Source organism: Camelus ferus, chromosome 27, assembly GCF_009834535.1.
Source record: "Camelus ferus isolate YT-003-E chromosome 27, BCGSAC_Cfer_1.0, whole genome shotgun sequence".
NCBI lineage: Eukaryota > Metazoa > Chordata > Mammalia > Artiodactyla > Camelidae > Camelus > Camelus ferus.
In genome coordinates, this window is record NC_045722.1 from 22,683,142 (window position 1) to 22,710,470 (window position 27,329).

The window sequence follows — 27,329 nt, forward strand, 5'->3', positions numbered from 1 at the left end:
ACCTAGGCTGCAGAATTTCTGTGCAGTTCTTTTGTGCCTGGCCTCCCAGCATTCAGTCAGATGCTGTTTTCCACAGTTACTCAGATTCTTTTCTTCCCTGCCTTCTTCAGAGTGGTCGCGGTGCTCTTGTGTGGTTCAGTTGGGTTGATTTGTTACTGTGTATTTGCCATTTTGGATCCCCCCCCACTTTTGCTGACTACCTCGTCTTCAGCATCACTTCCTTGTCTGGGCTACCCCATTCTCTCTCCCCTTCTACCTGGAGACAACTTCACACGTCGTTTGTCTGTCTTGAGCCATTAGAAAATGACAACTTAAAGCAGATTTATTTTTGGTGACTGGAAAGCACTCAAGAGTTTTCAAGAGTGTCTGTAACCATCCCTGATAAGAATTTCTCAAGGTGCAGTGCACATACAGCGGTAACTTATGTAAGCTGGTGTTCTTTCACTTTGATTTTAGGACAGCAGCAGATGTAGTGATTTATTTGTAAACTTATATTTTAAGCAAATCTCTAACTTTGATCAACCAAAAATATTCTAGGTCCACCTATGTCTTTCTTCCAGCTCTTAATATTTTGTAATCATATCCATCTCATCGTTTGTCTCCTAAGTTGTCAGCCAAGAAGTGGATACAATAAAGTATTTGGAAATTGAACTGGTGTTGAGAATAGTGGAGTGTTGGATGCTAAATTTACTCACTTCCTATTGAGGCTGTCATCCTATAGTTGCTGCACTGTTATTGTGGTCATGATTTTTAATTCTTAGGCTTAGTGAGTTCTTATCTTAAATATGTAACATATGTTGAATCCCTGAGTATATCTCCAAGACCTCTCTTCATTGGACTTTAGGTTTATCTTTATTTACCATCCCTGGACATCTCCATTTTGAGAGTTTCCATGACAGCCCTTCAATCCAAGTGTATGTTTCTCTCATGTTTTTGCACATACGCTAGTCTTTTTGTAATTCATTTGCATAGCAGTGATCACGTTTGAAATTAAATGCTTAACTGAAAAGTCAAAGGGGGGCAGGGGTCATCTGTTGGATTCACTGAAATTGTTCTGACTTCAGGCTTAACTCTACAGGGGGTCTTGCTTTCTATTTTGGATGGAAAGAAGCTAAAAGAACAAAACAAAAACTTTGGAGGGCAGGCAAATTCAGAAACAATTCAGCTTAGTGGCTTTGCTTACAGGAGGAACCCAGATACAGAGCTACCGGAGTATTCTTTCTCGTTACTATTTGGTTTTCCTAATCGGGGACCACAAATCATCAGGAAAGAGTGTTCAACGTGCTTTATGTAAGAGTCAGTACTGAGTACACTATTTTAGATACATATTTAATATTTAAGAGTCCAACAATTTAAAAAATATGAAATTGTTATTTTATGGTATCTTCCTTTTTAATATTTCGTCTTGCTGTATTCTCTGGACAGTAGATGATGTTTGTATTACTTCCTCACTCACTCTTCTTCTCTGATTCCTTAGGTTCTTTTTTTTTCCCCTTAAAATATTTGTAGTCCACAGGGTCATCTTGGTCCTCTGGTAACTGGATATTTTGTCTTGGGTTCAGTACTACTTTGTTGATTCTTCCTAGATGCTTACCTGCTCCAGATCCCAGTTCCGATCTTCAGACCTGTGTATCCTCCGGCCTCCTGCCTGCATCTCTGCTTCAGTATTTCCACAGGCACTGTAAATTACAGATGTCTGAAACTGGATTTGTCATCTTTCCTGCTTTCTGCTCCTTCACTCAGCTGCCCAGTTGTGAACCCTAACAGCCATCTTGAACTCCTCCCCTTTTCTGCTTTAACTTTCTAGCTGGTTTCTGTGACTCAAATCCGCCTTCCACATCACAGCCATCAGAATGAGTTGATGGTATCACATGACTGCCTCCAATTCCAGTGTCTTCCCAGCGAATTTGGAATCCTTCGCATTTTGTCACAAGCCTGTGGTGATGTCCTGCACCTTCTCTTTGTGCCCTTTCCCTGTTCTGCCAGTTGTAGGGCTCAGCATTAGCAAAGCCAGCTTTGCATGCATTACCCACAACCTTGCTGACACGCTGTTTTTTTCTGCAAACATCTTTCCCCACTTTTTTTCTGGTCATCCTTCAAGCTGGAACTCAGCTCTTGCTTTCTTGGGGACTCAGTCCCTGATCAGCACAGCAAACAGTCCTCTCCATCCTCCTTGATGCCTCATGTACACTGTTTATGTGGTGTTACAAGCCTTCCTGAGCCCTTACAGAGAAAGAAGGACCAATTTATTCAATTCCAAGGGTTAAATGAATGAATGGATTGTTTTGGAAATTACAGGCATCAGGATAGTAAATTTTGGGGGAGTGGGGGAGGTAATTAGGTTTACTTATTTGTTTTTAGAGGAGGTGCTGAGGATTGAACCCAGGACCTTGTGCGTGCTAAACATGTGCTCTACCACTTAAACTATGCACCCTCCCCCAGGATGGTCAATTTTATCTGACTATAAATCTTGATAATGTTAAGGAGTTAAGATTTTTCTTCATTTGGAGAACTCTTGCTTTATTTACCCTGTCTTGGATTTGGTCTGCTCCCAGTTGAGGGCTCCTCCTGTCTTGTCAGCTCTCGTGTCGTCTTGTCTTTTCCCCATTTGAGCTGTAATCAGCCCTAAAGGACAGTGAAACTGCCTCGAATTAGGATCTGAAGTTTTGGCAGGAAGCCCTTCAGAGTTGGTGATCTGAGTAGTGTCTCTGCCAGCTGGAGCTTAGAACAAAGAGGCCAAACAGACTCTTGGCAGGTTCTGAAACGCAGCTTTTTGCTTCTTCAGAAATTGTGATTCTGGTCAGTTGATGCTGACTTAGAGACGTGTGTGGAACTGGGAATCCAGCAGCCGCAGGTCCCAGTCACCCTGGGTGCCTGCGGTGCTGCACGGGTGATCTCATCCCACTCGAATTTTATAAATGAGGAAACTAAGTTACTTTTCTAGTTAATGGCAGGTTTGAGCTCTAATCTGCTCTCTAGCTAAGTTCATTTTCTGCTTAACAGCGTCTTTCAGAGTTGTCGGGAATGAGAGTGCTGGAGCCCTTCCTGGAGGAGGGGCTCTTCTCACTGCGGTCTCCCCACAGGCCAGAATGCTTTGGGGATGAGACTTCCTTCCCTTAGCGGGAAAGCCTGTGCGAGTTATGCAGTTACGCATTCTGTGTTTTTTTCCCCAATAAGAGAAATGACAAGTAAGCAATTTTACAATAAGGATGATATTTTTTAAATCATTTATTTGAATAAGTAATAGATGAACTTAGTAAAACCTTACAAAAGGGCTCACAGCGAAAATGAGAGATTCCCTGCACCCCCTTCCCCCCATTTCTCTTTCTCTACCACAGAGGCCAGTTGCTTCTTAGGTATCCTTTCAAAGGAAATCTCCATTTTTCTGAAGTATCGAAACTTTAATATTAGTATCAAAAGTATCAAAATTTCTAAGGTATCCAATTTAGTAGTAAAAATGTTTTATACCGGCTTTATCCTTTAATTTCTGAATGATTTACTGTAAGACTCCCCACCCCCACCCAGCATCTTATGATCACTTTTGAACATAGCAACGTTGAAAGAATTTCACAGTAGCTACTTGTATCCCATCAACCAAGATGCTCCCATTTTATTGGACCATATTTGTATTATCACAGATCTCTGCGTTCAGCCATTTGTTCATCCCTCCCTTCCTTCAGAACTCCTCATAAAGTCTTCCTGGTGACACGAACAACCATGGATAGAACTGTGCTGCTGTTACCTCTGAAGGAAACCACGACATGAGAGTGGAGAGAGATGGGTGGCTCCTGTCGTGTTTTCCCTTTAGTGGTCTGGATCGCAGGGCTTACCACCTTACTACATTGTGGGTTACGTGGGTGTCGTGTGCTGCTCGGGGGGGGGCCCTGACCACCCTTCTTGATGTTTCCTTCTCTGTTGCTTGCTTTCTTGTACAGTGGTCTCATTCTGATGAATCAAGCTAATGAGGCCATGTCTCACTTTAACAGAGAAGTGAGCTATTATATTACCCTTTTTGGGGGAAGCCGTTTTGTTGGTTGAGGTGTATACTTCTCTGAGGAAACATTAATTTTGATTGAAATTCTGAGAACAGTTGTTTTACTATTTTTATTTTGCCCCTTATGTAAATAAAATAAGTTTCTCTTACCATACTCTTCTAGAAGCTTAATGTATAAATCCCTTACTAATAGAATAAATAATTTTTGTAATTAGCAGTAAAGCATAAAATAATCTTCTTAGGTATTGTTTGATTTTTTTCTGAAAAGCAAAGTTAAAAATACATATTTGGAGTTTCAAATGGGATTTGATGAATGTGTTTTAAAATATTTCGACAATTTTTTTCTGATTGGGAATGGAGAAAGGAAAGCCAAAAAAATGCCTCGTGAAAAATATCCCCCGTAATCCCTTCACTTTGAAGATGGTCAGTGTTAACGTTTTGTGTGTCCTTTTAGCCTTTCTTTTCATTCATGTCTAAACAAAATTAGGATAACAATATGTAAGCTGTTTCATAACCTGCTTTTCCTCCCTTCACGTGAAATGAATGTCCTCATTTGATAATATTCTTGTGCTAAATGGAAAACTGTGTGGCCATGAAAAGCATATGGTGGATGATACATTTTCTTACCAAAGAACATGCTGTCGAGGTGCTTGCTGGTTATCAGGTCACTTTGCACTGGTAGGAGAGGAATTAAAAGGGCCCTGGACGGTGCTGCTTGCTACAGAGGCGGGGCCGGGGAGGGGAGCCCAGAGCCCTGCAGGCAGTTCTCAGCTAAGACTGGACAGACCGGTGTTTTTAGCCTGTGTATTTCAGTGGGACTCCTGATGTTTAGCAGAATGACTCGTATCATCACTGTCACACTAATGGGGGAGTTTTTTTTTAAAATATATAAATCCTGATCAGTTTTTGTTAAAAAAACAAAACAAAACAGCTTTGTTTCCAGCAGAAGTCTCATTCAAAGGAGATTTCACTGTGCTTGACTGAAAGCCTGAAACAAAACGCTGGTGGACAGTTCTTATCTACGGGAGAGAACAGAGAGATCCTTTCTCTCCCTCTCTTATTCATCCGGCAGGGAAGTTCATCTTGTTGCTTTGAATTTAGGGAAACGGGCTTTCTTTATTAGGGACTTGTTTTCTAAAGCAGCATTAATGTTTGATTAAAGTTGCTGTGGGAAAGGAGAAATGGGCCCCAGGCAGCACTGTGGGGCCACGTTCTGGTGATGCTAGTGACAGTCGCGTAGCAGGACTAGACAGTGTAACAGTGGGTACCGGGTGGTGTTCTGGCAACAGCGTGCTCAGCTGCCTCCCTTTCCACCCTGCTTTTGGATAAGTCTGCAAAAGCCTTTTTTTGAGGGGGGAGGTAATTAGGTTTATTCATTTATTTATTTTTAGAAGAGATACTGGGATTGAAACCAAGACCTCGTGCATACTAAGCACACACAGTACCGCTGAGCTATATCCTCCTCCTCCTTTTTTTAAATTTATTTTTTGCAAAATCTTTTTAAAAACTGTAAATATATGTATGTTTAGGAACCCCAATTCCAGAAGATGGTTAACATTAAAAGAGATTTTGAATCACTTTAGGCCTCCAAGAGCAATTAACCCAATGTATAAGAAATATACTTTGAATTCTTCAGTGCTCACCCCTTGGGTAGTCAGTCATTTGATTCCCTCTTTCGTAAGAAGTTCTCGACAGGGGAGGAACCTGAACTTCACTGACGTTTGAGTAGCACCTCTGTTGGAAGTTGAATCACTTTAATTTTAAGGCAGTTCTTGGGGGCAGGGGTTGGAATTGTTTGTTTTTCTCTTCTGTATGGCATGGGCGTGTGTGCATGAGATGTATACTAGGAAAGCCTTTTTTTAAAATTTTTTATTTTTTAGTGTTATAAACAAATCTTGAGAAGGTAATTCTGCAGTAAAACTGAAACTAGGTGGAGCAGTAGCGTTTTACCTGATACTGAAGCAACCATTGACCAAATCTATCAAATGGTCTTACCTGTTTTCCTATATCATGGATATTTTTAATTGCTGGGTTCAGAGATGTTCGACTTTTCCTTCCTTTGCACAACGTAAGGAATGCTTTGCAGTGTTTTTATGTAGCGTTAGATACTTAAAAAAAATAGCATTCCAACTTCTATTCTTTTCTGTCTGATGTTAACTATAAAGTTGCAGAATTAGCTTGAACACTGATTGCAGCTGGCATGAAATGACTATAGAGTGGCATCTGTCCAAATTAAGTTAAAAACAAAGGAAGTTCCTGTGTGTAGTTTCCTGTCTCTTAAAACAAAAACAAAAGCAAGCAAAACCCTTGTATAATTATTAAGCCCTTTTCAGAGTATCTAGTATTAAAACTATGGATCTTGGTCTTGCAGTGTGCTAAATTGTTTGCTGGATGTTCTCATTCACTCTGTTAAAGACCTTGTCTTAAAAGGTAATTACTTGTTTTTCTTTTCCTTTACCAGAACACAGCGATGGAGGAAACAGCTATATGGGAACAGCACACGGTGACGCTTCACAGGGTGAGTTGGAGTGAGTGCTGTGTGTTTAACTCAGGATACTGGAGGCTTGGGGAACAATAGAGGAAAGCCACATGTCAGGAAGCCAGAGGAAAGGGGAAGAACTTTTCTATATCCCTTTGTTTACAGTTCGAGTTGCAATAAATTCTTTATTAAGGTCAAAAGTGAACATGATTACTTTTTCACATATCCTTTTGGTGGTTATTTGTATATTGCTCTTTTTAATCACAACTGAAGAAATGAAGTGATTTATTTTTATAATTTTGAGTGATCAGATAAAAGACACTGTACATTGGTGGAAATTGTAAACTGTTTCAGCCTTTCTGAGTGTAAGTACATGTATTGTAGGCTTGGGATTTAGAATCGAACAGAGTCTTGTGAGCAGTAAAATCTTAAAAGGTGCTCGTTGATTTGAAGCATGTGGACCCAAGCTTTGCTTTAACAGTTGCAGCTGGGCAGAAAGCAAACAGCAAGAAGGTGGTGAGAGTAAGAGCTTTGTCTGAAAGGAGACCGCCCTGAATTTGAATCCCAGTGCTGCGTGATTCCCTTTAGAAATGGGCGAGTGAGCCAACATGCTTCTAATGCCTTGGTTAAAATGGAGCTAATGTCACCTAATCATGCTTGACACCAAGTACTGCTCCCACCAGTCTCCCCTTCCCTCCCTTTGCAGGGAGCTGACTCTGCTGACTACCCTTCCTTCTCCTTAGGGAAGGTACTGGAAAAGATTAGGGGATATTTAAATATTTCACACTTAACTATTTCTCCCAGCTAAATCTATTAGTAGGGAAACGGAACTGGGAAAATCATGTTCCTGAACCCTGCCCTGATTATCTCCTGAGTGTTTGAATCTGCACATAATAGATCATGGATAAATGAATTATTAAAAACCAGTGATTTCAGATAAGATATAGCCGATTTTTTGTGTGTGTCTCCCTAAGTGGTGAAAGGAATCATTAAATAATACTAACCTGGACTTTTAATTTGTAGAGCTAAGGTATGGCCTGTGTGAAATGTGCTGATAGGTAGCATATTTAAATCAAATTAAATTTATACCTTCGTACCTTAAAAATGTTTAATTGGCTGGTTGCAAGAGACTAATTTGATTTTTTTTTACATTGCATTTATTTGCTTAATACGTTTATTATTTTTATCGATACAATTTACACATAGTACTATTCATCCTAGTGTATGGTCCTGAGTCTGACAAACACCTACAGTCAGATAACAGTCATATAAGCACTGCTACAAACAAAACAGAGAAGAGTTCCATCACCCTGAACCTTTCCCTTGTGTCATTTATAGTGACCCTGTCCCCTCACCTCCAGCACTTGGCGACCACTGATGTCTTTTCTGTTCCAGAATGTCATGTTGGTGAACTCATACAATGCGCAGCCTTTTGATGCTGACTTCTTGGCCTGATGCATGTGAGATTTCTCCATCATGCTACTAGCGTCAGTAGCTAGTTCCCTCTTACTGCTAAGGAGCATTCCATCGTATGAGTGTAGGATAATCTGCTTTTTTATTCTCTGGTCTTGATACATTGGGGCTGTTTCCAGTTTTTGGTGATTATGAATAAATCTGCTCTAGTGTACAGGTTTTTGTATGAACAGAAATTTTTTCTCTTGGTTAAATACCTCAGAGTGGAATTGCTGTGGGTTTTCTGTAAGTGAATGTTTTAACTTTTGTAAGAAGCTGTCACACTACATTTACGTCCCCATCAGCAATGCCTCAGAGCTCCAGTGGTTTGTACCCTCACCAGCTCTTGGTATTACCAGGGTTGGGTTTTTTCCCTCCTTAATTTTAGCTGTTTTAATAGATGTGTAGTGGTACGTCATCGTGGTTTTCATTTGTAGTTCTCTAAAGACTAATAATGTTGAATATCTGTTTCTGTGCTTAGTTGTCATCCATGTATCTTCCATGGTAAAATGTGTTCACATCTTTTTCCCGTTTTTAATTGGGTTGTTTGTTTTCTTACATTGACCTTAAACAAGTAGACTGCCAGTTATTTCTCCAGCAAAATAGTTTTACTTGGGATCAGCAAAGAATTGCAATTTAGGGTCTGCATCCCCGGGGAGACATAGTGCAAGACCCCAGCAGAAATGGAGAGGAGGACTCTTTTGTAGAGGGGAACAGGAAGTTGGAGGAGTGCAGTAAACAAAGAGTCCATTGGCAGAATTGAGAATTCGGAGTGTAGTGGGTTTTCATTGGCTGAGTTTGGCAGTGTCTCACTGGCTGAGCTCTTGCCAGGCAAGGAGAGGAGATCTGTCTTCCCCTGGGCTCTGCTAATAGCACAGTGCTTGGGAGGCTCTCCTTTCTGGCCTCCCAGCTCTATTTTAATTGAAGTTTCTGTTTATTAATTTTTATACTTTTTTTTAAACTGTGGTAACATATACACAATATTAAGTTTACCGTCTGTTCACAGTTCCCTTGTCCATTTTTCAGTTGGGTTATTTGGTTTTTATTTGTTGAGTTGTAGGAGTTTTTATTTTCTGGTAATTAACCCCTTATCAGAGATATGACTTGTAAATGTTTTTTACCATTCCTTGGGTGACCTTTGCTCTCTGTTGATTGTGTCCCTTGGGGCACAGAAGTTGTCACTTCTTGAGTTTTAAGAGCTTTTAATATCTTCTGGATAAAAGTTCTTTATCAGGTTATTATTTTGCAAATAAATGTTTTTTCTCAATCTGTGGCTTGCCTTTTTCCTTCTCTTAACAGTATCTTTTATAGAGCATACGTTTTAAGTTTTGATAGCGTCCAGTTTGTTACTTTTTGCTTTTATTGGTTTTGCTTTTGGTTTTGTATCTAAGAAGTCTTTGCCAAACCCAAGGTCCCAAATATTTTTCCTGTTGTTTTCTTCTGGAAGTTTTTGTCTGTTTGTTTGTTTAGATTACACTTTGTTTGTATTAAGAGGTAAAGGCAGGGATTTTTTTTTAATACGGCTGTCCAATTTTTTGAAAAGGTTATCCTTTCTTCATTTAGTTGCTTTCTACTTTTTCAAAAATCAGTGACCGTATATGTGTGGGTCTTTCCCTTGTCTGTTTTATTGATCTGTGTGTCTGTCCTTCTGCTTTGATTATTGTAGCTTTATATTAAATGTGAAAATCAAGTAGTGTGAGTCCTCTAAATTTATTATTATTTTTAATTGTTTTGGCCAGTTCTTTTGCCTTTCTATATGAATTTTAGAATAAGTTTATCAAAGAAAAAAATCTGTTAGGATTTTCATTGGGATTGCATTGAATCTACAGATCAACTTAGGGAAAATTGACAACAGTATTGAGTAGTCCACACGATGAATGTGATATCTCTCTCCATTTCCTTTATTGCTGTTGTGTAGTTTTCAAATATACAGCTTCTGTGCAGATTTTGTTAGATTTCTAGTTAAGTGTATTTCATGTTTCCCCGAGCCATTATAAATGGTATTTTTTAAATTTCAGTTTTTGATTGTTCATTAGTATGTAGAAATGCAACTGATTTTATTTTTTTTTAATAGTGAACTTGTTACTTTTCTAAACTTACGAGTTCCGGGAACTTTTTTTGTAGATTCTTCGGCATTTTTCGGTGTTGACAATCATGTCATCTGTGAATGGAGGCAGTTTTATTTCCTCTTTTCTGATGATATGCTCGGGCTTGCAGGTTGATGTTGAATAGGTACAGTAAGCAGGCATCCTTGCCTTATTCCAAATTTTAGATGAAAGCCTTTTTTTCACCAGTAAGTATGATGTTGGCAGTAGGATTTGTGTAGATGCACTTTGTGAGGTTAAGGAAGTTCCCCAGTATTTCAGTTTTGCCATTTATTAGGTTGAGGAAATTCCCTTTTATACTTACTTTGCTGAGAGATGGGTTTTTTGTTTGTTTCTTTTGTTTTGTTTTAAATCATGGATGGATGGTGGATTTTGCCCGGTGCTTTTTTTGCAAGTATTGATTGAGACTGTCATGAGTTTTCTTTTTAGTCTGTTGGTATGGTCAATTTTGTGCTTTTTGAATATTGAGCAGCCTTTTATTCCCAAGATAAATTCGACCTATTACTCATTTTATATATTGCTGGGTTAATTTGCTAGTGTTTTCATGAAGGTGTTTGTTTCTTTGTTCATGAGAGAGATTAGTACTTTTTCTTGTATTTATCTGGTTTTGGAGTGAGGAAAGCTGCTAGCCTCAAAACAAGCAGGAAGTATTCCTTCTTGTGGTGCTCTCTGGTAGAGTTAATGCACAGCTGAAGTTATTTCTCCCTTAAATATTCGGTAGAATTCACTATTTTGGCCATCTGGTACGAGAGTTTTCTTTGTGAGAAGGCTTTTAACTATAAATTCATTTTCTTTAATTTTATGTGACTATTCACATTATGTATTTGTTAGCTTTTGGGAACTTTTTTGGGTAGCTTTGGTATTTTGTATCTTTCAAAGTATTTGTCCCTTTTATCTAAATTGTCAAATTTGTAGACATAAAATTGTCCATACATTCCCTTACTGTAATGTTTTAGGGTATGGATCGGTGGTCTGGGTTTCATTTCTGATGTTGGTAATTTGTGTCTCCTTTCTTGGTCAGCCTGGCTAGAGGCTTAACAATTCACTGATTTTTTTTCCCCAAAATACTACCTTTTATTTTTATTGATATTTTTAATTTTCTGCCTTGTATTTCATTGATCTCTGCTCTTACTTTAATGTTAAATTTTTTTCTGCTTACATTGGGTTTAAATTGATCTTCTTTTTATAATTTCTTAAGGTGTAAGCTGGATCATTTGAGACCATGGGTGTAATTTGACCATATCACATTACATTTGTTTTTTCCTAATACCTTTTTAGTTTTTAAATAAGCAAAATAAAATATGACACTTCAGTTAGCTAAAGTATGTATCTCTTTCTGCTGCTCTTCGTGGTGTTGTCAGTTGTGGGAAAATGCTCAGTTATTTACTGCAGATCCGTATCTCATTAGCTTAGACAAAGTAGGGGGAGATCCTGAATTTTGAGAAAAGAAAACAGAATCTGATTTTCCGAATGTGTTAAACATGTCATACTGGCTCATCACAGCTGTGGTTGTGATACGCGGGCAGTCTGAGAACTGCTGTCTGGAAGATGAGTGTAAGCTCCAGGCTGTGGGCTCTTCTTGTGTTGCAGCTTTCTTTTGCCCCGAGGGGAGGACAAACCCAGTCAAGTGTCATCAAAAAATACGCAGAGACAAAATGAGTGTGTAATTCATAGTTCTTTGGTGTTTAAACCTGGTCACTGTTGTGCTGGGAACACAGAGCTGTGTTGCCTCTGGGCCTCATCAAAGAGAGACAGTGACAGAATGGACGTCCTCAACAACCATCCCTCCAGGAATTGGTTTTGAAGGTTTCTAAAAATAGACCTGTCACTGCAAGCCCAGAGACTCCTGCCAAAGCATAATTCAGTTGACTTCATCCTCTGGGGCTGCAGAGTTATACTTTCACATATCTTTCCTTTGGTATTCTGAGTTGATGCAGAATAAAATTTAGAGTATCTAGAACATTGTGAGCAAACTTTGGCTGTAAAGAGCCAAATAATAAATAAATGTTTTAGGCCTTGCAGGTCACAGCTACTCAGGTCTGCAGTTGTATTGCAGAAACAGCCATAGAGAGTAGATAAGCAAATGGGTGTGTCTGTCCCAGTGAAACTTGATTTAGAAAAATGGGCAGCCAGCTAGATTTGGCCTGCAGGCATGGCTTAGCGCCAGGCGTACTGCACAGAGAAGCCCACTGGGTCTTCCTTGACCACCAGAGATGCTCAGTCATTTAGTCTGGGATAGGACCCTGATACACATTTTTTTCTTTCTTTTTCCTCTTAATATGCATTTTTAAAAATGCGTTTTTTGAAACAGAGGGCCATGGCCTCTGGCATTACATTTTTAAGAAACATTGACAGAGGAACGAGAAAGTCATTCTCCTTGAATTCAGCCAAGTGAGCTTCGGGAGTAGTATTAAGTGGAGATAATTTGAGGCTGTGTTCTTTTGGCGGTAACCTGGAGTTACAGATATTGTGTATGGCCAATTAAGGGCAAATTCATATTCCTTGACATCTGATGGTCAGTTACGTGAAAGGTGAAGGTAAAAGAATAAAAATCCTGTGATTTAGAACTCCAGCACTTTATGCTGTTTACTGTCCAGAATAATATATGCTATGCCTCTGTAGTGCCCCATCCTTCTGTTTGCGTCCTCAGAGGAAAGTTTCTTCATCTTAGCATACTGGAAACCATTGACATCCTGTTCCTTCTTCAAAGCTCAGTCATTTCCTGGTGCCCCACTGTGTACCAAGCCCTGGGGATTTTATCCGAAAAGAAGCAGGTGGAGCTCCTTAGCTGGCGGAGTTTATCTCCCCCACTGGTCCTCAGCGGCTGGTGAATGTATACCTCAAGTAGTTGTCTACCCATCTCCTATTGCATTGTAGTTTTCTTAAGGGTAGGATATAACCGGTTTTTTGTCCCTTTAATGCTTGGCACTTAGTTATGCCCAATAAAACTTAATTTCATAGGAGGTCAGTCTATTCACTAGAGTCACTCTTAGGAGATCTGTAGCAGCATTGTCCAGTAGCAGTGTGATGCAAACCGCATATGTAATTAAAATTTTTCTACTCTTCACGTTAAAAAATGTAAAGTATGGGTGAAATTAATTTTACCATGGACCTTATTTAACTTAGTGTATCTAAAATACTGTTTTTAACATGTAATTAATATTTAAAAATCGATATGCTGTACTTTGGTTTTTTCCATACTGACAGCTTGCAATTTCAGCACATTTCAGGTAAGACTGGCCACATTTTAAGTGCTCAGCAGTCCTGCATATAGTGGCGCTGGTATTGGCAAATGCAGGTCTGTAGCTTGAGATGGTGGTTACATCCAAGGTGATCCTGAGTTCACCCCGTCCACCTGACATACGCACAATTTTCTTTAGTTTCAGATGTTCTCCCTTAGAAAATGCACTTTTTTTTATAGTTCTTTGAGAAATGAGTAAGTGCTCAGGAATGAATTGGACAGTTCCACTTTTTTATTTCCTGAAAAAGAATCATGTGAAAGGTTAAACGAGTATTTGTATACTAAAGAATTAAAAGGTTGAGGGACGTTTGAGAGAGGGTTGGCCAAGATGGCCAAGTAGTTTGTAAGCCCTGGGCTCTCCTCCTCTCCGAGGCACCAGAACTACAGCTGTTTACAGAGCAGCTAGGATGAGCAAGACCAGAAGCAGAAAGGATCTTCCAGAACTGAAGAGACAAAGAAGGAACCACAGGAGGGCAGGCGGGCGGCCCACAGAAGGGAGGGCAGCTACGGTCACAGCGGTCCCCCCAAGGAGTGCGGGGTCTGAGCCCACATCAGTCTCCCCTGTCGGCTCCTGCACCAGGAAGACAAGTCCCCAGAATGTTTGGCTTTGAAGACGAATGGGGCTTACTTTCTGGAGACCTAGAGGGCTGTGGGAAATACAGACCTCACTCTCAGAGGGCGCACACGAAATCTCACCTTCTCCTGGACCCACGGCAGAAGCGGTAATTTGAAAGGGGCCTGGGTCAGACCGCCTATCTGATCTTGGGGAGTCTCTGGAGAGGCCAGCAGCAACCACAGCTCACCCTGGGGATGCAGATGGTGGTGGTATCCATTTTGGGGAGCTCATTCTACCATGTGGACACTGGTGCCAGCAAGTGCCATTTGGAATCCTCCCTCTGGCTCATTAGCACCAGGATCCCCAGGGCCCTGCAGCCAGAAACCCCAGGACCCGGCTGCACCCACTTGTGAGCTGCAGCCAGCCTCGCACACTGACGGGCAGGCACCAGCCCTAGGACCCTCTGGGCCTTGGCTCCACTCACCAGTGGTTCCACATCAGCTCTGGGACACCTGGGCCCTGCAGGCGGAGACCCTGGGACCTGGCTTCACTCAGTGGTGGGCAGTCAGCCCTGAGATCCCCTGGGCACCTTCCCCACTCACCAGTGGGCTTACATCAGCCCAGGATACTTGGAACTCCTCAGGATGTCTGTCATCAAGAGGTCTGCGAATAACAAGTATTGGTAAGGATGTGGAGTAAAGAGAACCCTCCTACAGTGTTGGTGGGAATATAAATTGGTGCAACACTGTCGAAAACAATACAGAGGTTCCTCAAAAAACTGAAAATAGAACTACCATATGGTCCAGCAAATCCATTTCTAAGTATATATTCAAAGGAAACAAAAATAGTAATTCATAAAGATACATACCAGTGTTCACGGCAGCATTATTTACAATAGCTAAGATATGAAGCAACCTGAGTGTCCATCAGTGGATGGACAGACAAAGAAGATGCAGTATATACATTATATACAGTGGAGTACTACTCAGAAAATGAGTGAAATTGTCATTTGCAACAGCATGGATGGACCTAGAGGATGCTTATTGAGATAAGTCAGGTGAAGAAAGACAGATACTGTATGTTACCACTTGTATGTGGAATCTAAAAATGAAAACTAATGAATATAACAAGAAAAAAACAGACTCAGATATAGAGAGCAAACTGGTGGTTACTGCGGGGGGCAGGGACAGCAAAGGAGTAGGGGATTAAGAAGTACAAACTACTATTTATAAAATAAATAAGCTACAAGGATGTATTGTACAGGACAGGGAAATATATCCAATATTTTATAATAACTTTAAATGGAGTATAATCTATACAAATTTGTATCACTATGTTGATTATATGTAAATCAGCTATACTTTTAAAAAGTTTAAAAAACAGTATTGTATACATTGTATACCTAAAACTTAAAAAAAAAAACGTTAAAGGTGGAAGTGTGTTGAAAGCAAAGAATCTAGTTAAGAGATAACCTAAGGATGAGCAGCCATGTGTTTCAAGTAGGAAGTGACTGGGTAAGAAGTAACTTGGGACCAGGGGGCCAAGACAGTGCAGTGAGCGACCGATGGTGCTGGACCACTGGTTAACCACATGGAGAGTGATGACTCCTACCTCACACCAGGAACAAAAATCAACTTCACACGGGTCATAGGCCTACATGTAAGCACTAAAACTGTAAAACTCTTAGAAGAAAACACAGGAATAAATCTTTATGACCCGGGTTAGGCAGTGGTTTCTTAGATATGATATTAAAGTACAAGCAACAAAAGAGACAGCAGGTAGAACTGGACCACATCAAAATTTGAATCTTTTGTGTTTCAGAAGGAAACCAAGAAACTTTGAACAAGGAAGAGAAAGGATAACCCACAATGGGAGAAAATATTTGCAAATTACCTATCTGATAAGGAACTTGTATCCAGAATATAGAAATCTATAATTCAATAGTAAAAAGACAAATAATTCCATTTTTTAAATGGACAGAAGGTTTGAATAGACATTTCTGCAAAGAAGACGGAGAACTATCCAGTAAACGTGAAAAGATGGTCAGTATCATTGGCCATGAGACAAATGTTGTCAAAAGTGACAGTGAGATCCCCTGTCACACCGTCTGGAATGGCTGTAACCACAGAAACAGACAATAACAAGTGTTGATGAGGATGTGGATGTTGGCAGGTGCTCATGTAAAATGGTGCAACCACTGTGGTAAACTGAGTAAGAGTATTCTCAGAAGTTAAACATGGAATTTCCATGCGACCCAGCAGTTCCACGCTTAGGTATCTATCCAAGAGATGTGGAGACAGATATCCACATCATAACTTACACATGACTGTTCATGGCATGATTCTCAGTAGCCTGAAAGTGCAGATAACCCAACGCCCATGCACTGATGACTAATGAGTGAGCAAAATGTGGTTATCCATGCACTGGAGTATTATTTAGCAGTAAACAGAAGTGCAGTACTGACACGTGCCATGACACGGGTGAACCTCAAACCATGACACTCACTCAGAGAAGCCAGTCACAGAGGGCCATGTTGTATGATTGCATTTATGTGAAATGGCCAGAACAGGTGAATGGACAGAAAGTAGGCTAGTGGATTTTAGGACTGAAGGAATACAGGGGTGATGGGTGGAGGGTAGGGAGTTTCTCTTTAGAGTGATAAAGATGGTATAAAATTAGTTGTGTTGATGGTTGCACAGCTCTAAATATAGGAAAATACTGAATTGTACATTTTAAAGAGGGAATTTAGTGTTAGGTAAATTATATGTCAGTAAAGCTGTTCTCTGGAAAGGGGTGAGGAGGGGAACCCTGCATATCTGTAGAGTAGCTCTAAGCTAGTATACGATAAGTCCAAAGTGAGCACTGAACACTGAGGTATGCAAGGAAACTAAGCTAGCCTTGTTTTATCTGGTGGAAGGCCAGTGTTTACATTTATAGAGTGCATTGTGAATGTTTCACAGCCTTCATTTTATTTAATCCTCTGTGAAATAGGTGATATTAATCACATGGAGTAAACTGAGTCTCAGAAAGTTCTGGTGAAATGTCCCAGAGAGGTGGATCTTGAACACAAGCCTTTGGACTCAGCATGTAATGCTCTTTTTATATGTATGTAAAATTTAATTTTAAACATAAGAAATAGGTATGAAATCTAATATCTGAAATTCAGAACTTAGGTAATTCTATCCCGTAAACTACATATACATACAATAAAAAGAATAAAATAAAACATAGTAACGTTGGTAAGGAAGGAGCCAAAATTCTGGCGTCTATTTTTTTTAAGCTGAAAAAAACATTGGTGATGAGGTCAGTTTTGTGGAGAAAATGACAGTTTTGGAGAAGGGCAATTGGAAGTGCCTGGAAGAAGCTGGAAATAGGAAAGTGGAATAGGAATTAGAAATGAAACCTGTAATTTGGGAATCAGAGCCGTAAGAGTGAGCATCACCATGAAGGAATCAGTAGGGAGACAGACAGACAGACAGACAGACAGACAGACACACACACACACACACACACACACACACTTTGAGTAGCCAGGGGACTATTTAAGGACACAGAGGTAAAAAAAAGAACCAATCTAACAGTCATAGACATTTAAGCAACATTTTGAGCGCTACCAAGGTGAGGTGAAAAACCTGTGACTCCTAAACTAGTTTGGGCTTACCACTGTAACTAATTTTAGGCAGGCCTTTCAGATCTCTTGGGACCTCATAGAAATATGTCAGAGTTGATAAAATCCTAGTCTCTTACTCAAATGAGAGAAACCAGATCCACAGAAGCCCTACAGGCAGGCAGCGAGCGGAGTGACAACTTGGGACTCCAGCCTTCTGACGTAACGCATGAAAAGGAAATTGAAGCAGATGGTGGCCAAGGGCCCATTTGGTCTTAAAACGCTGGGATCCCAGTGTTCACTGGAGACTCATGACTAGAACAGGTACCATAGAGGTGGAGAGCTGACGGGGAGAATCCTTATCAAGGGAGAGGAGCAAAACTCTAATTGGTGAGAAACACTCGACTTCAGTGAGCTGAATGTAGAAATCTGGAATAGAAAACAGGAGAAAAAATAAGACCGTCACAGGGGGATCTTTAGGTAGAGAACGGGGCATATTTGAAGGAAATTGAAAAGAATCTTTGGAGGAGAGATGTATCCACATTATGCAGTTAGATTTCTTCAACTGAATCAACTTTCAGGATTTTTTTTGTTTTTTCTTTTTAGGAACCAGGAAATGCTTTAACAGATGAGTGAGCAGAGCTCTGCCGTAGGAGGTCAGGTAGTAGATGGGTTCAGCGTGGTGGCCGTGTGGCCCCTGCTGCAGCCCCTCTGTGCAGAAGCAGTCACGGTCATGGGCTGGGCAGGGCCAGGGTCCAGCAGAGCCAGGGAGGGAACAGATCCCAGGCCTCTTGCTTGTCATAGATTCAGTCTCACTGCCAGGCAAAGGGGAAAATACGTGTTTCTGTTGCTCCTGGCTGCCTGTGGTCTCGAAAGGCTGAAGTATGATGAAAATAAAGTTCTTTGATGCTCCTTCTTCCGTCCAGAAGCTGTAACCATGTGTGTGTGCACATGTACAAATAATGAGAGCCTATTATAGGGCCTTAACCACTTCCCCCACACTGTAATAAAAAACATTATCTTGGACATTTTTCTCATGTAAACATATACAAATCAACTATGTTTTGACACCTAAAATTTATTATGGTAAAAATATATGAGAAAAATTAATTGTTTTCCATTCTTTTGAAAGTCCCTCTGGAAATTTGTAAATCCAGTACAGAGCATACAATTGCCTTGGAGCATTAATTCTACTCCTGTTAATTTTGATTACTGGAAACAATATTTAAAAACTGTTACACATGTTCCCCCTATTCCTCTCCCCATTTGAAAAAATGGTTTCACTGTATCTGGATCATATAGCTGTTGTATAACTGAACCCTGTCAGCCTGTGATCCTCATTCAGCCTTAATATTATAAGTAGGTGTGTATTTAACACTGATGCCTAGTCCTTCCACATGTCTCCTGTCATTCTGATGGTCGGAAAATTACTCTCTGTCAGAGTCCCTAGGAGGGGATCATGAAAACCAATACTCCCTACGTTGTTTTTGCCTATTTACCGGTTTTCCTGTGCCCTTTTATACTCGAGCATCAGTTTTACTGGATGTAAAACCCTTGCTTGGGTCATTGTTCCCCTTGAGTATCTTAACTGTATTAATTAAGTTCTAGTTCTTTTTGTCTAGATTCCAAATTCTTCCTTGAAATCTAGTCATTTTATTTGAATATATTTAGTTCCTCTGAATTGATGTTCTCAGATACCTACAGTGATTTGTGCCCTTTGAGTTTATGGTTTCAATGAAATATATATGTATATATATCAGGATATATCACAAAATTTCTTTTTTTATTTCGTTTTAGTTTTACTATTTTTTTCTTCCCTTATTTTCATTGAGGTTTTGAGGAACTCCCATTATCCAAGTGTTGTATCTCTCCTGCCTGTCTTCAATATTTGTAATTTTCCCTCCTATTCTTTTTAAAAAAGTCTTCTGTGTCATTTCTTTTTTGTTTGTAAAAAGATTTCTCCTTTTTACTTTCTGTTTCTTTCATGGTATTATGTTTACTTGGTCTTGTGCTCCTATCTAAAGTGGCTTTTTACAATTTTTAATTAGCTCTTGAATTCTGTCAGCCTCATGTCTGAATGTTTAAAATTCTTACGTATATTCTTTCTTGTCTTGTGTATTTTCTTAATGCCTTCTCACTTGTCCCATGGTGGTGACAGTGTTGATCCTTGACGTTGCTGGTTGCGAGCTCTCTGTGGCATGCTTGCGTTTTCTGTAGGGATAGTCTCCTGCTCCTTGTCTTCTACAGTAATTTTGCAAGGGATTTAATCATATTACCTTTTTTTTTTTTTGCTCATTTTTTTATGTGAAATTTTTTTTCTTTTTCTTTATTTTTTTGTTTAGCTTTTAGAAATTCGCTTAGTTTCCTTGTGTGTGCATTGCTAAAAACACAGCTGCTGCTTTCTGACATTTCCCCACTTCGTGCCCTTCATCCCCTGTTATCTGGCCCTGCCCTTTCCTTGGCTGTTTCTGCTCTACTCAAGTCCGATCACTGCCCGTGGGGTGGGGCCCTGCCGATGTGCAGGCTCGACTGCAGGCTCCTTTCTCACCTGCCGCTGGAAAGGCGGCTCCCTCCCGGTTTCAGCAGCTCCTCTCAGGCTGTCCCGCCATTCTTCCCAATGGACACCTCTCAGCTGTTCAGGGGGTTCTTCAGGTCTTAGGTGCGTCAGGCACCTGGGGACTTTCCTGCCGTGTAGATGCTGGGGACACACAGGTCTCATAGGTGTTGCTCATCTCCCCACTTACTTTGGCACCTTGAGGGGATACACTGTTAACCTGGTTTGGTTGTAAATGTCAGTGGGTCTTTGGTTTGTTGTATCTGCTTGTTTTCAGTTGGAGATTCAGGAAGATTCCAAGTCCCTGCTACTGCTGCGGCTGCTGATGAGTTTCTAGTGCTCCAATTAGTACTGAATTTTAAACAGACAGCTCTAAAGGGGAATACTTGTTTGAGTGCACCAACGTTGATGAAGCACTCATGTTTGGCCCTTGCAGGGTGATACTTGGCTGGAGTGTGCAGGAAAATGTGTAAATCCCTCCCAGGAGGGGCTGAGGTGCCCGGGCTACCTACACTGCCGGTGATAAGGGGCAGGAGGGTGTGTCTGTGCTCTGGGAGCACACAGGTTGGGCCACTTCTACCTGTGGAAAGTGAGGATGGTGTTATGATTGAGATGACCCTGAACCTGGGTGTTGAAGGGTGAGCTGCTGCTTGCAAGACTTAGGAGGTACTAGAGGAATCCTAGGCAAGGGAGCGGTGTAAAAGCTTAGAATTTGACAGTGCATGGCACGCGGCAGTGGGGATCAGTGGGTAAATGTGTTTGGAGCCAACACTGGGGTGCCGGGAGTCGAGCTGGTACTGTTCAGGGTATTGTACACTGAGGGCAATGGAGTGACAGGATCAGGGTTGTTATAGAATTGTAATCCTTCGAACAGGATGGAGGGTACATTATAGCACAGAGGAGGGAAGAAGTCTATGGAATAGGCCCAGTAAGGCAGTGGTGAAGGTCTCAGAGAAGAGATTTCAGAAGGAAACCGTCCCCAGGAGGGAGGGGGAAGTGTGGGATAGTCGAAGCTGTTACAGTTTTTTTTTTGACGATCACCAGGTCTGATGTTCACCAAGCTTTAAGGCCGAGCTTCTCAGCCCTGGCTACCCGTTAGATTCACTTGGGAGATCTTTTTTTAAATGCCTGCCGTCTCCCTTCCTCCATTTTTAGTTAATTGGTATGGGGTGGGGGTTCAGAAACCATCAGGCACTTTTGAAACTGATCCTGAAGGATTCTCCTCTGTAGCCAGCGCTGGGCATCACAGACTTGCCAGGTGGTCATTGATGAGCTGTAGCGCGGCCCAGGGACTGCACCTCTCGAGGGGCCAGACTGCAGGTAGCGATGTGAGCCTCTGGCTTTGGGGCCCTGCCATGCTGAGCCAGGACTGTACCCTGCTTGTTCTCAAGCAAATCTTAAGAAAGTATCTATTCATCTCTGCTTTCTTTGTTGAAAGCTTCTGATGTTTTCAGCATTTCTTTAATATTTTTGTGTTATATCTTAAATTTTTAAATAAAAGAATTACCAAGCAAGAAACAAATGCACAGTATAAAAGTATATAGAGTAAAACATCTGTTCCAGCCTCTTCTAAGGAGGGAAAAAAGCACGCGCGCGCACACACACACACACACACACACACACTCACACTCTCCCCAAACTGCCCTGGAGGTAGCCTTTGGGCATTTAGTGTTTCTTCTAGTATTTGCGATTACAAACAGCCTCAGTGAATAACTGTGTGCATGTGTGTCTTCTTCTTGTTGGAGATGTGCATGTGATCTTCAGGGTACATTCCTAGAAACCGGTTGCTCTGACAAAAGGTAAGAGCTTTCTTTGTCCTTTTGTTAAATGGGACCAGGTTCCTCTCCGAGAGGGTCACAGTGGTTTGCACGCCTGGTAGCAGGGATGCCTGCTTTTCTACAGCTTCGTGACAGAATGTGCTGTTACAGTTTAATTTTTACCATTCTCTCTGTGGTTTTAATTTGCGTGTCTCCAATTAAGAGTTTTCACACCCCATATCTTTCGTAAATTGTCTGTTTCATTGGGTTTCTGGCTCTTTTTCCTCACTTTTTTAGTGGTTCCTAATATCACTGTTTTCAGAGTATGGGCTGAGGACCCTGAGAGGTCTCTGGAACCTTTTTATGCTTAGGGCAGACTTTCCCCTCTTCAGTGTGTTGATGTTTGCAGGGAAGGTAGAGAAGCAGTGGTGGGCAGAGCTGGCATCAGAGCCCAGGTCGAGGCAGTGGCCCCCCGCCGCCCTAACAGTCACGGCCCAATCACAGGCTATTAAGAGCCCTTCTGTTCCTGTAGAATAACCTGAAGCTCTGTAGGAAATTATGTTTCCTCTGGGTTTTTAATTGATTTGAATTTGTTCTGTAGTCTTATGTTTTCTAATTCTGTGCTGATACTTATTTTCTAATTGTTTATTTTCTTTATTTTTGAAAGTTTAGTTCCGCTTCTAGTGATTTTGAAATTTGATTATTCTCCGTTTTCGAGTTATCCTGAGGGTCCATCTGCTTTTGTGTAGTGATCTGTGTTTGTGTTCTTTTGGAGGCTCTATAGAGAGACACAGATTCAGGAAGTTGCCTTTATCTTCTGCTACCCAGCTGTTTTCCTGTTTGTTTTTTCACATTAACTTTTCTTTTTGGTATTAGCTTTATTGCAGTATAACTCATAACACCATTAAAATGTACAATTCAGTGGCTTTTATTATATTCACAGAGTTGTGTGACCATCACCAGAGTCACTTTTTCAACATTTCATCACCCTGAAAAGGAATAATGTACCCAGTCTTTCCATTCCCTCCCACCCTTGGCCCTAGACAATCACCAGTCTGCTTTCTGTCTCTTATAGGTTCATCTTTTCTGAATATTCTGAATATTAAAAGAAATTATATGATACATAGTCTTTTATGGTTGGCTGCTCTTACACAGCATAATGTTTTCCAGGTTCCCCATTTTGTAGCATGTACCAGTACTTCATTCCTTTTTATTGCCAGTAATAATTCATTTTTATGGATATTCCACATTTTGTTTATCCAGTCATTAGTTAATGGACATTTGGGTTCTTTCCACTTTCTGGCTAGTATAAATGCTACTGCTGTGCTTGGGTGTAATCTCTGTGTGCACGTACCTTTCATCTCTCTTGGGTCCATGCCTAGGAGTGGAATTGCTGGCGTTTATTCTTTTTTAAGAAGATTGTTTTCTTTTTTCTTCTTCTTTGGCTGTTTCAATACTTTTGGGGTGGATGGGGGGAAGGTCATGACATACCCCCTGTCCATAGTGGACATGGTCTCCTTTGTGGATGGATGGTTGTGGAAGGAGGTTGTTACCTTTGTCCTCAGGTGGTTTGGATTATAGAGCATGGTGTAGTACAGCATGATATGAAAACATATTCTCTGACTTATTGATTCTGGGGCCCTAGAAAAATATTAGATGTTTCTTTAGACTACTCGAATACTTCAGTTCTTTTCTAGGGAATCATGTCGATTTCTTTGAGAATTGGTAATTTTTAAATAACGTGGAACTATTTTGATTTTTTTTCTGTACTGGGCTATCCTCCGTCATTGTGGTAAAGATTTTCAGCTCATTCAGAAGTATATAATTAATTGTGATTTTCCTTCATTAAAAATATAAGTAATTTTTAAATGCTTAATGTGATTAATGTATACTTTCTATTGTATGCAGTGTCTATAAGATATTATAGTGTACTACATCAATAGAGGTTTTTAGCATAAGTGAAAGAAGTTAATTTTCACAGCTGTTGATATTTTATTATATAATTTGGTACCCAGTGTGTATGCTAGTAAGCCTGTGTGTTGAGTTGCCAGTGTTTGTGAGGCTCCCGCTGGGCCACTGCCAGTCCCCTCAGGAACCCTCCTGATAAGCAAATGTGACTTTTGGATTTCAGTGTTCAGAATTTTTAAATGTGTTTTAGGTCTAAAGAACATTCATGTAATTGGCCATTTTTAATACTTTGTTATGTCTAGCATTGAGTTTATCAGAGATGCATTCCCATACCACAGCGTAATAAGATTGTAGTTTTCATGTTTTAACTTTTTTGTATGGTGGAGTATGAAATAATGAACAATTTTTTTAAATAACAGCATTGTACTGTGATTATTACTTTAGGCTCCTGGATTTGGGTTTGGAATTGCAATATCTGGTGGAAGAGACAACCCCCACTTCCAGAGCGGGGAGACCTCCATAGTGATCTCCGACGTGCTGAAGGGGGGCCCGGCTGAAGGACAGCTACAGTAAGCGCACTCCCTCCCTCGGTCACTGGTGCACGTGTTAGTGAGTTCCCTGAATTAATGCTCCCTTACACTTCCCTCTGTCATAAATGGAAAGCTGGCATCACTTACTTTAAATAGAAGGTCACTGTAAAAAATAAAGATAGTGAAAAGAAAACTTGTTACTCAGTTTGTGTTGGAATCTAGCTTTTAGGAGCCTCTCACCCTGAGTATTACTTTTTTTGTTCAGTAAGAAGATTAGCAGAATAAAGAGAGACAGAGCATTCATCAGAAAAATGAGTTTATGATTAGAAGGACTGGAAGAAAATTAGAAGGAGAAAGACTTTTTATTTTAAAGAGGAAATAGCTTTTTCCAGCCTTGTGACTTAGTATCACTTAATGCCGTAACTGTACCACCAAAAGTCGTTTTGTTTTCTGTGCTACCTGCTCGATCCAGGGAAACACTGTGTGTTAGTAGGTAAAGTTAATGACCTGTGGTTACTTACTTGCTAAACATTGCTTGTGGGGGATCTGAAAGTAAACAGTTTGACCTTATTTTATTGTTGATCTGAAGACAAATAGATCAGTTAGCCCATAATTCGTGTATGTTTTTAAAAGTACCCATCTTAAAAATATTTTTACAGGCTTAACTGTATGCTTGTCTCTAACATGTTACTATTTTGGTCCCTTTCTTTTTTTTCCTTAGGGAAAATGACCGAGTTGCAATGGTTAATGGAGTTTCAATGGATAATGTTGAACACGCTTTTGCTGTTCAGCAATTAAGGAAAAGTGGGAAAAATGCAAAAATTGTAAGTATTTTTTTTTTTTGCCTTTAATTTAGTAAAGGTACCAACTTTACTGTTGATAGGTTTCTGGGGTTTGAATTCATTCTTTGTATTTGAGAAAATAAAAACTGAAACAGTAGGTCTCAAGTTAGCTATTGACAAGAATGTTTCTTTCTTCTAATAGTGGTACTGTGTGTTGTCACTGGTGTGCATTTTCTCAAAGTTCAGATACCAGGATTTTTTTTGATTGAAAAAGGAAGGAAGGGGGAAGTGGTTGAATGGTTGGCTTTCTGTTCCCCTTGTTAAAAAAGACTTAAATGAGACTAAATCTTGGCATAGAGTCAGTTTAGAGTCTGTAGTATACAGCCCTGTTCTCTGTTACAGGGCTTGTTTAATGGGTAGAGTTTCTGTGGTCACTCTTTGTTAGTGTGATGTGGAGTGAGGAGAGGAGGTGGTGAAGGTTTTGTTTGTTTTTTGTAGAGATGTTTCATGCTGCATTTAGCGGTTTTTAGTATATTGCTAGACTCTCTTCTGTTTCGTATTTGTCTAAGAAGTCTTTTAAGTGTGACAGTCCTGCTGAAATCATACCTGCATTGAGGAACACGTTAACCACTGTGCCGCCCGCCTGCGTCTGCCTCCCTTAGCCTCTGGAAGGGCAGAGGAAGGTACTCCCCGAGGCCTTGGCTCCAGTGATAGAGCAGGAGGAGAAGGCTGGGCAGATGGAGGGTTTGTCCTGCCTCGTCCATTGAGAGCCTTGGCACTTTGTAGCAGACGCTCCAAGCACAGTGGACCTGACAGAAAGGAGAGGGCTGGAGTGAGGAGGTTGCATGGCGTCCTGACTTCTGGGGGCTGAGCTGAGAGCTGGAAGGGTGTTTCCTGAGACTGCCCCTCAGCTGTGTTCTCTCACCTGTGCCAGCTGCCCGGCTGATGGCTCATTTTCCCCCAGTGTCCTTGCTGGGGAGATGTGAGCATTCGCATGATGCAGTAGACCCCGGATTTAGTTCCTGCATTCCAGATGACAGGCATCCTCTGTTGTGAATGTGTTTTCACCACTTCACTGTCATCGTATTATTACAACTGTAACTGATGCGTTATTTTTAAATTGCAGTTCATTTATAGACTGGCTGTTGATGGTAGAGTTTTTAAATAGTTTTTATAACATGAGATTGTAGCATTTACAGAAGCAAATTGCTAATGTTTGTACTTGTTGGTTTTTATAAATTGAATAGTGTTTTTCAGATGAGTCACTGCATAGTCAAAGAGGAGCACCGTAGGTAAACTGAATTTTTCTCCCTGTATCTCAGGTTGTGAGCTTCACCCATATCTCCAACTTTTGAAGCCCTTCATTCTTCTGAAATACTGAATTGTTTTGTTTTCTGATGCAAAATATTCAGAACACATGCCCCACATCAATAATGCATCCAGGAAAGTTGTATTCCTGCACTCCAAACTTTTTCAGTATAGAAATGTTATAAGAAATAGTCCAAACCAAGTTATGTGTTTGAAATAGCACATATAAGAAAAGGATTTGGGGCAGCTTACAGAGTGAATTTTCCTCTGACTGCTTAGCTACATCATTTGGAAAGGTGGAACTCGGGAAGCTTGGGGAAGTATTCTTTGCTCTTCAGGGAGAAGCTATAGGAGGGTTGGATGGAAGAGTGTTTTAATTAGCAGAGAGTTGTTCATTTCATTTCATGTTATTAATATATGTTAAATTTTTCATCACTTTAAGAATAAAACCCCGATATCTCAGAATGTGGTCTTTCATTGTAAGATGTCTTTCTTATCTCCGGCCATAACCAGAACCTCAGGTCATTATATATGGCTTTTTTTTTTTTTCTCAGTTCTGAATAACCAGCTCCTGCTCGTGCCCACCCTCCACCCCCGATCTACTAATCTTTCTTCTTCTCTGTGCTCTTACAGCATGATGGTTGGTATGATTATCTTTCCAGAAACTTAAGACTCCTTGGGCATTAGACTTGATAAATTTCGTTTCTGTTGAATTAAAATGTTAGAACTCCTTTGAGAATATAACTACCATAAATATGCTTAATTTTGTTTAAGAACAGGTGAAGAGAAGGTAGAAAAAGAAACTGTTTATAGCACAGTGAGCATGCATAGTTTTTACTAAAATTCTGAACATACCAGAAAAGCATTACGAAGCAAATAAATGGGCAAAAACACCTTCCTGGAGAAAAACTCTGTGAGCGCGCTAGTGTACAAGCACGTTGCTGTGTGTGCACACTTACTCAGCCCATTCATCAATGGGCATTTCACTGTCCAGTTTCCACAGGTACTAAGAAAAACTGTTGAAGATCAACATGTTTCCACCTAGTTGTTCAGATT

At 40.5% G+C, this 27,329-nt stretch overlaps 1 protein-coding gene across 6 annotated transcripts in view; it reads left to right on the forward strand.

The window, feature by feature from the left end:
• Positions 1 to 27,329, forward strand: part of TJP1 (tight junction protein 1) — a 211,729-nt gene that overhangs the window by 133,174 nt on the left and 51,226 nt on the right. For all 6 annotated transcript variants that reach the window (XM_032469197.1, XM_032469198.1, XM_032469199.1 and 3 more), the window contains 3 exons: positions 6,456 to 6,512; positions 24,098 to 24,222; positions 24,905 to 25,007. In XM_032469197.1, the coding sequence (XP_032325088.1) occupies positions 6,456 to 6,512; positions 24,098 to 24,222; positions 24,905 to 25,007 (285 nt within the window). The remainder of the gene's footprint in view (positions 1 to 6,455; positions 6,513 to 24,097; positions 24,223 to 24,904; positions 25,008 to 27,329) is intronic.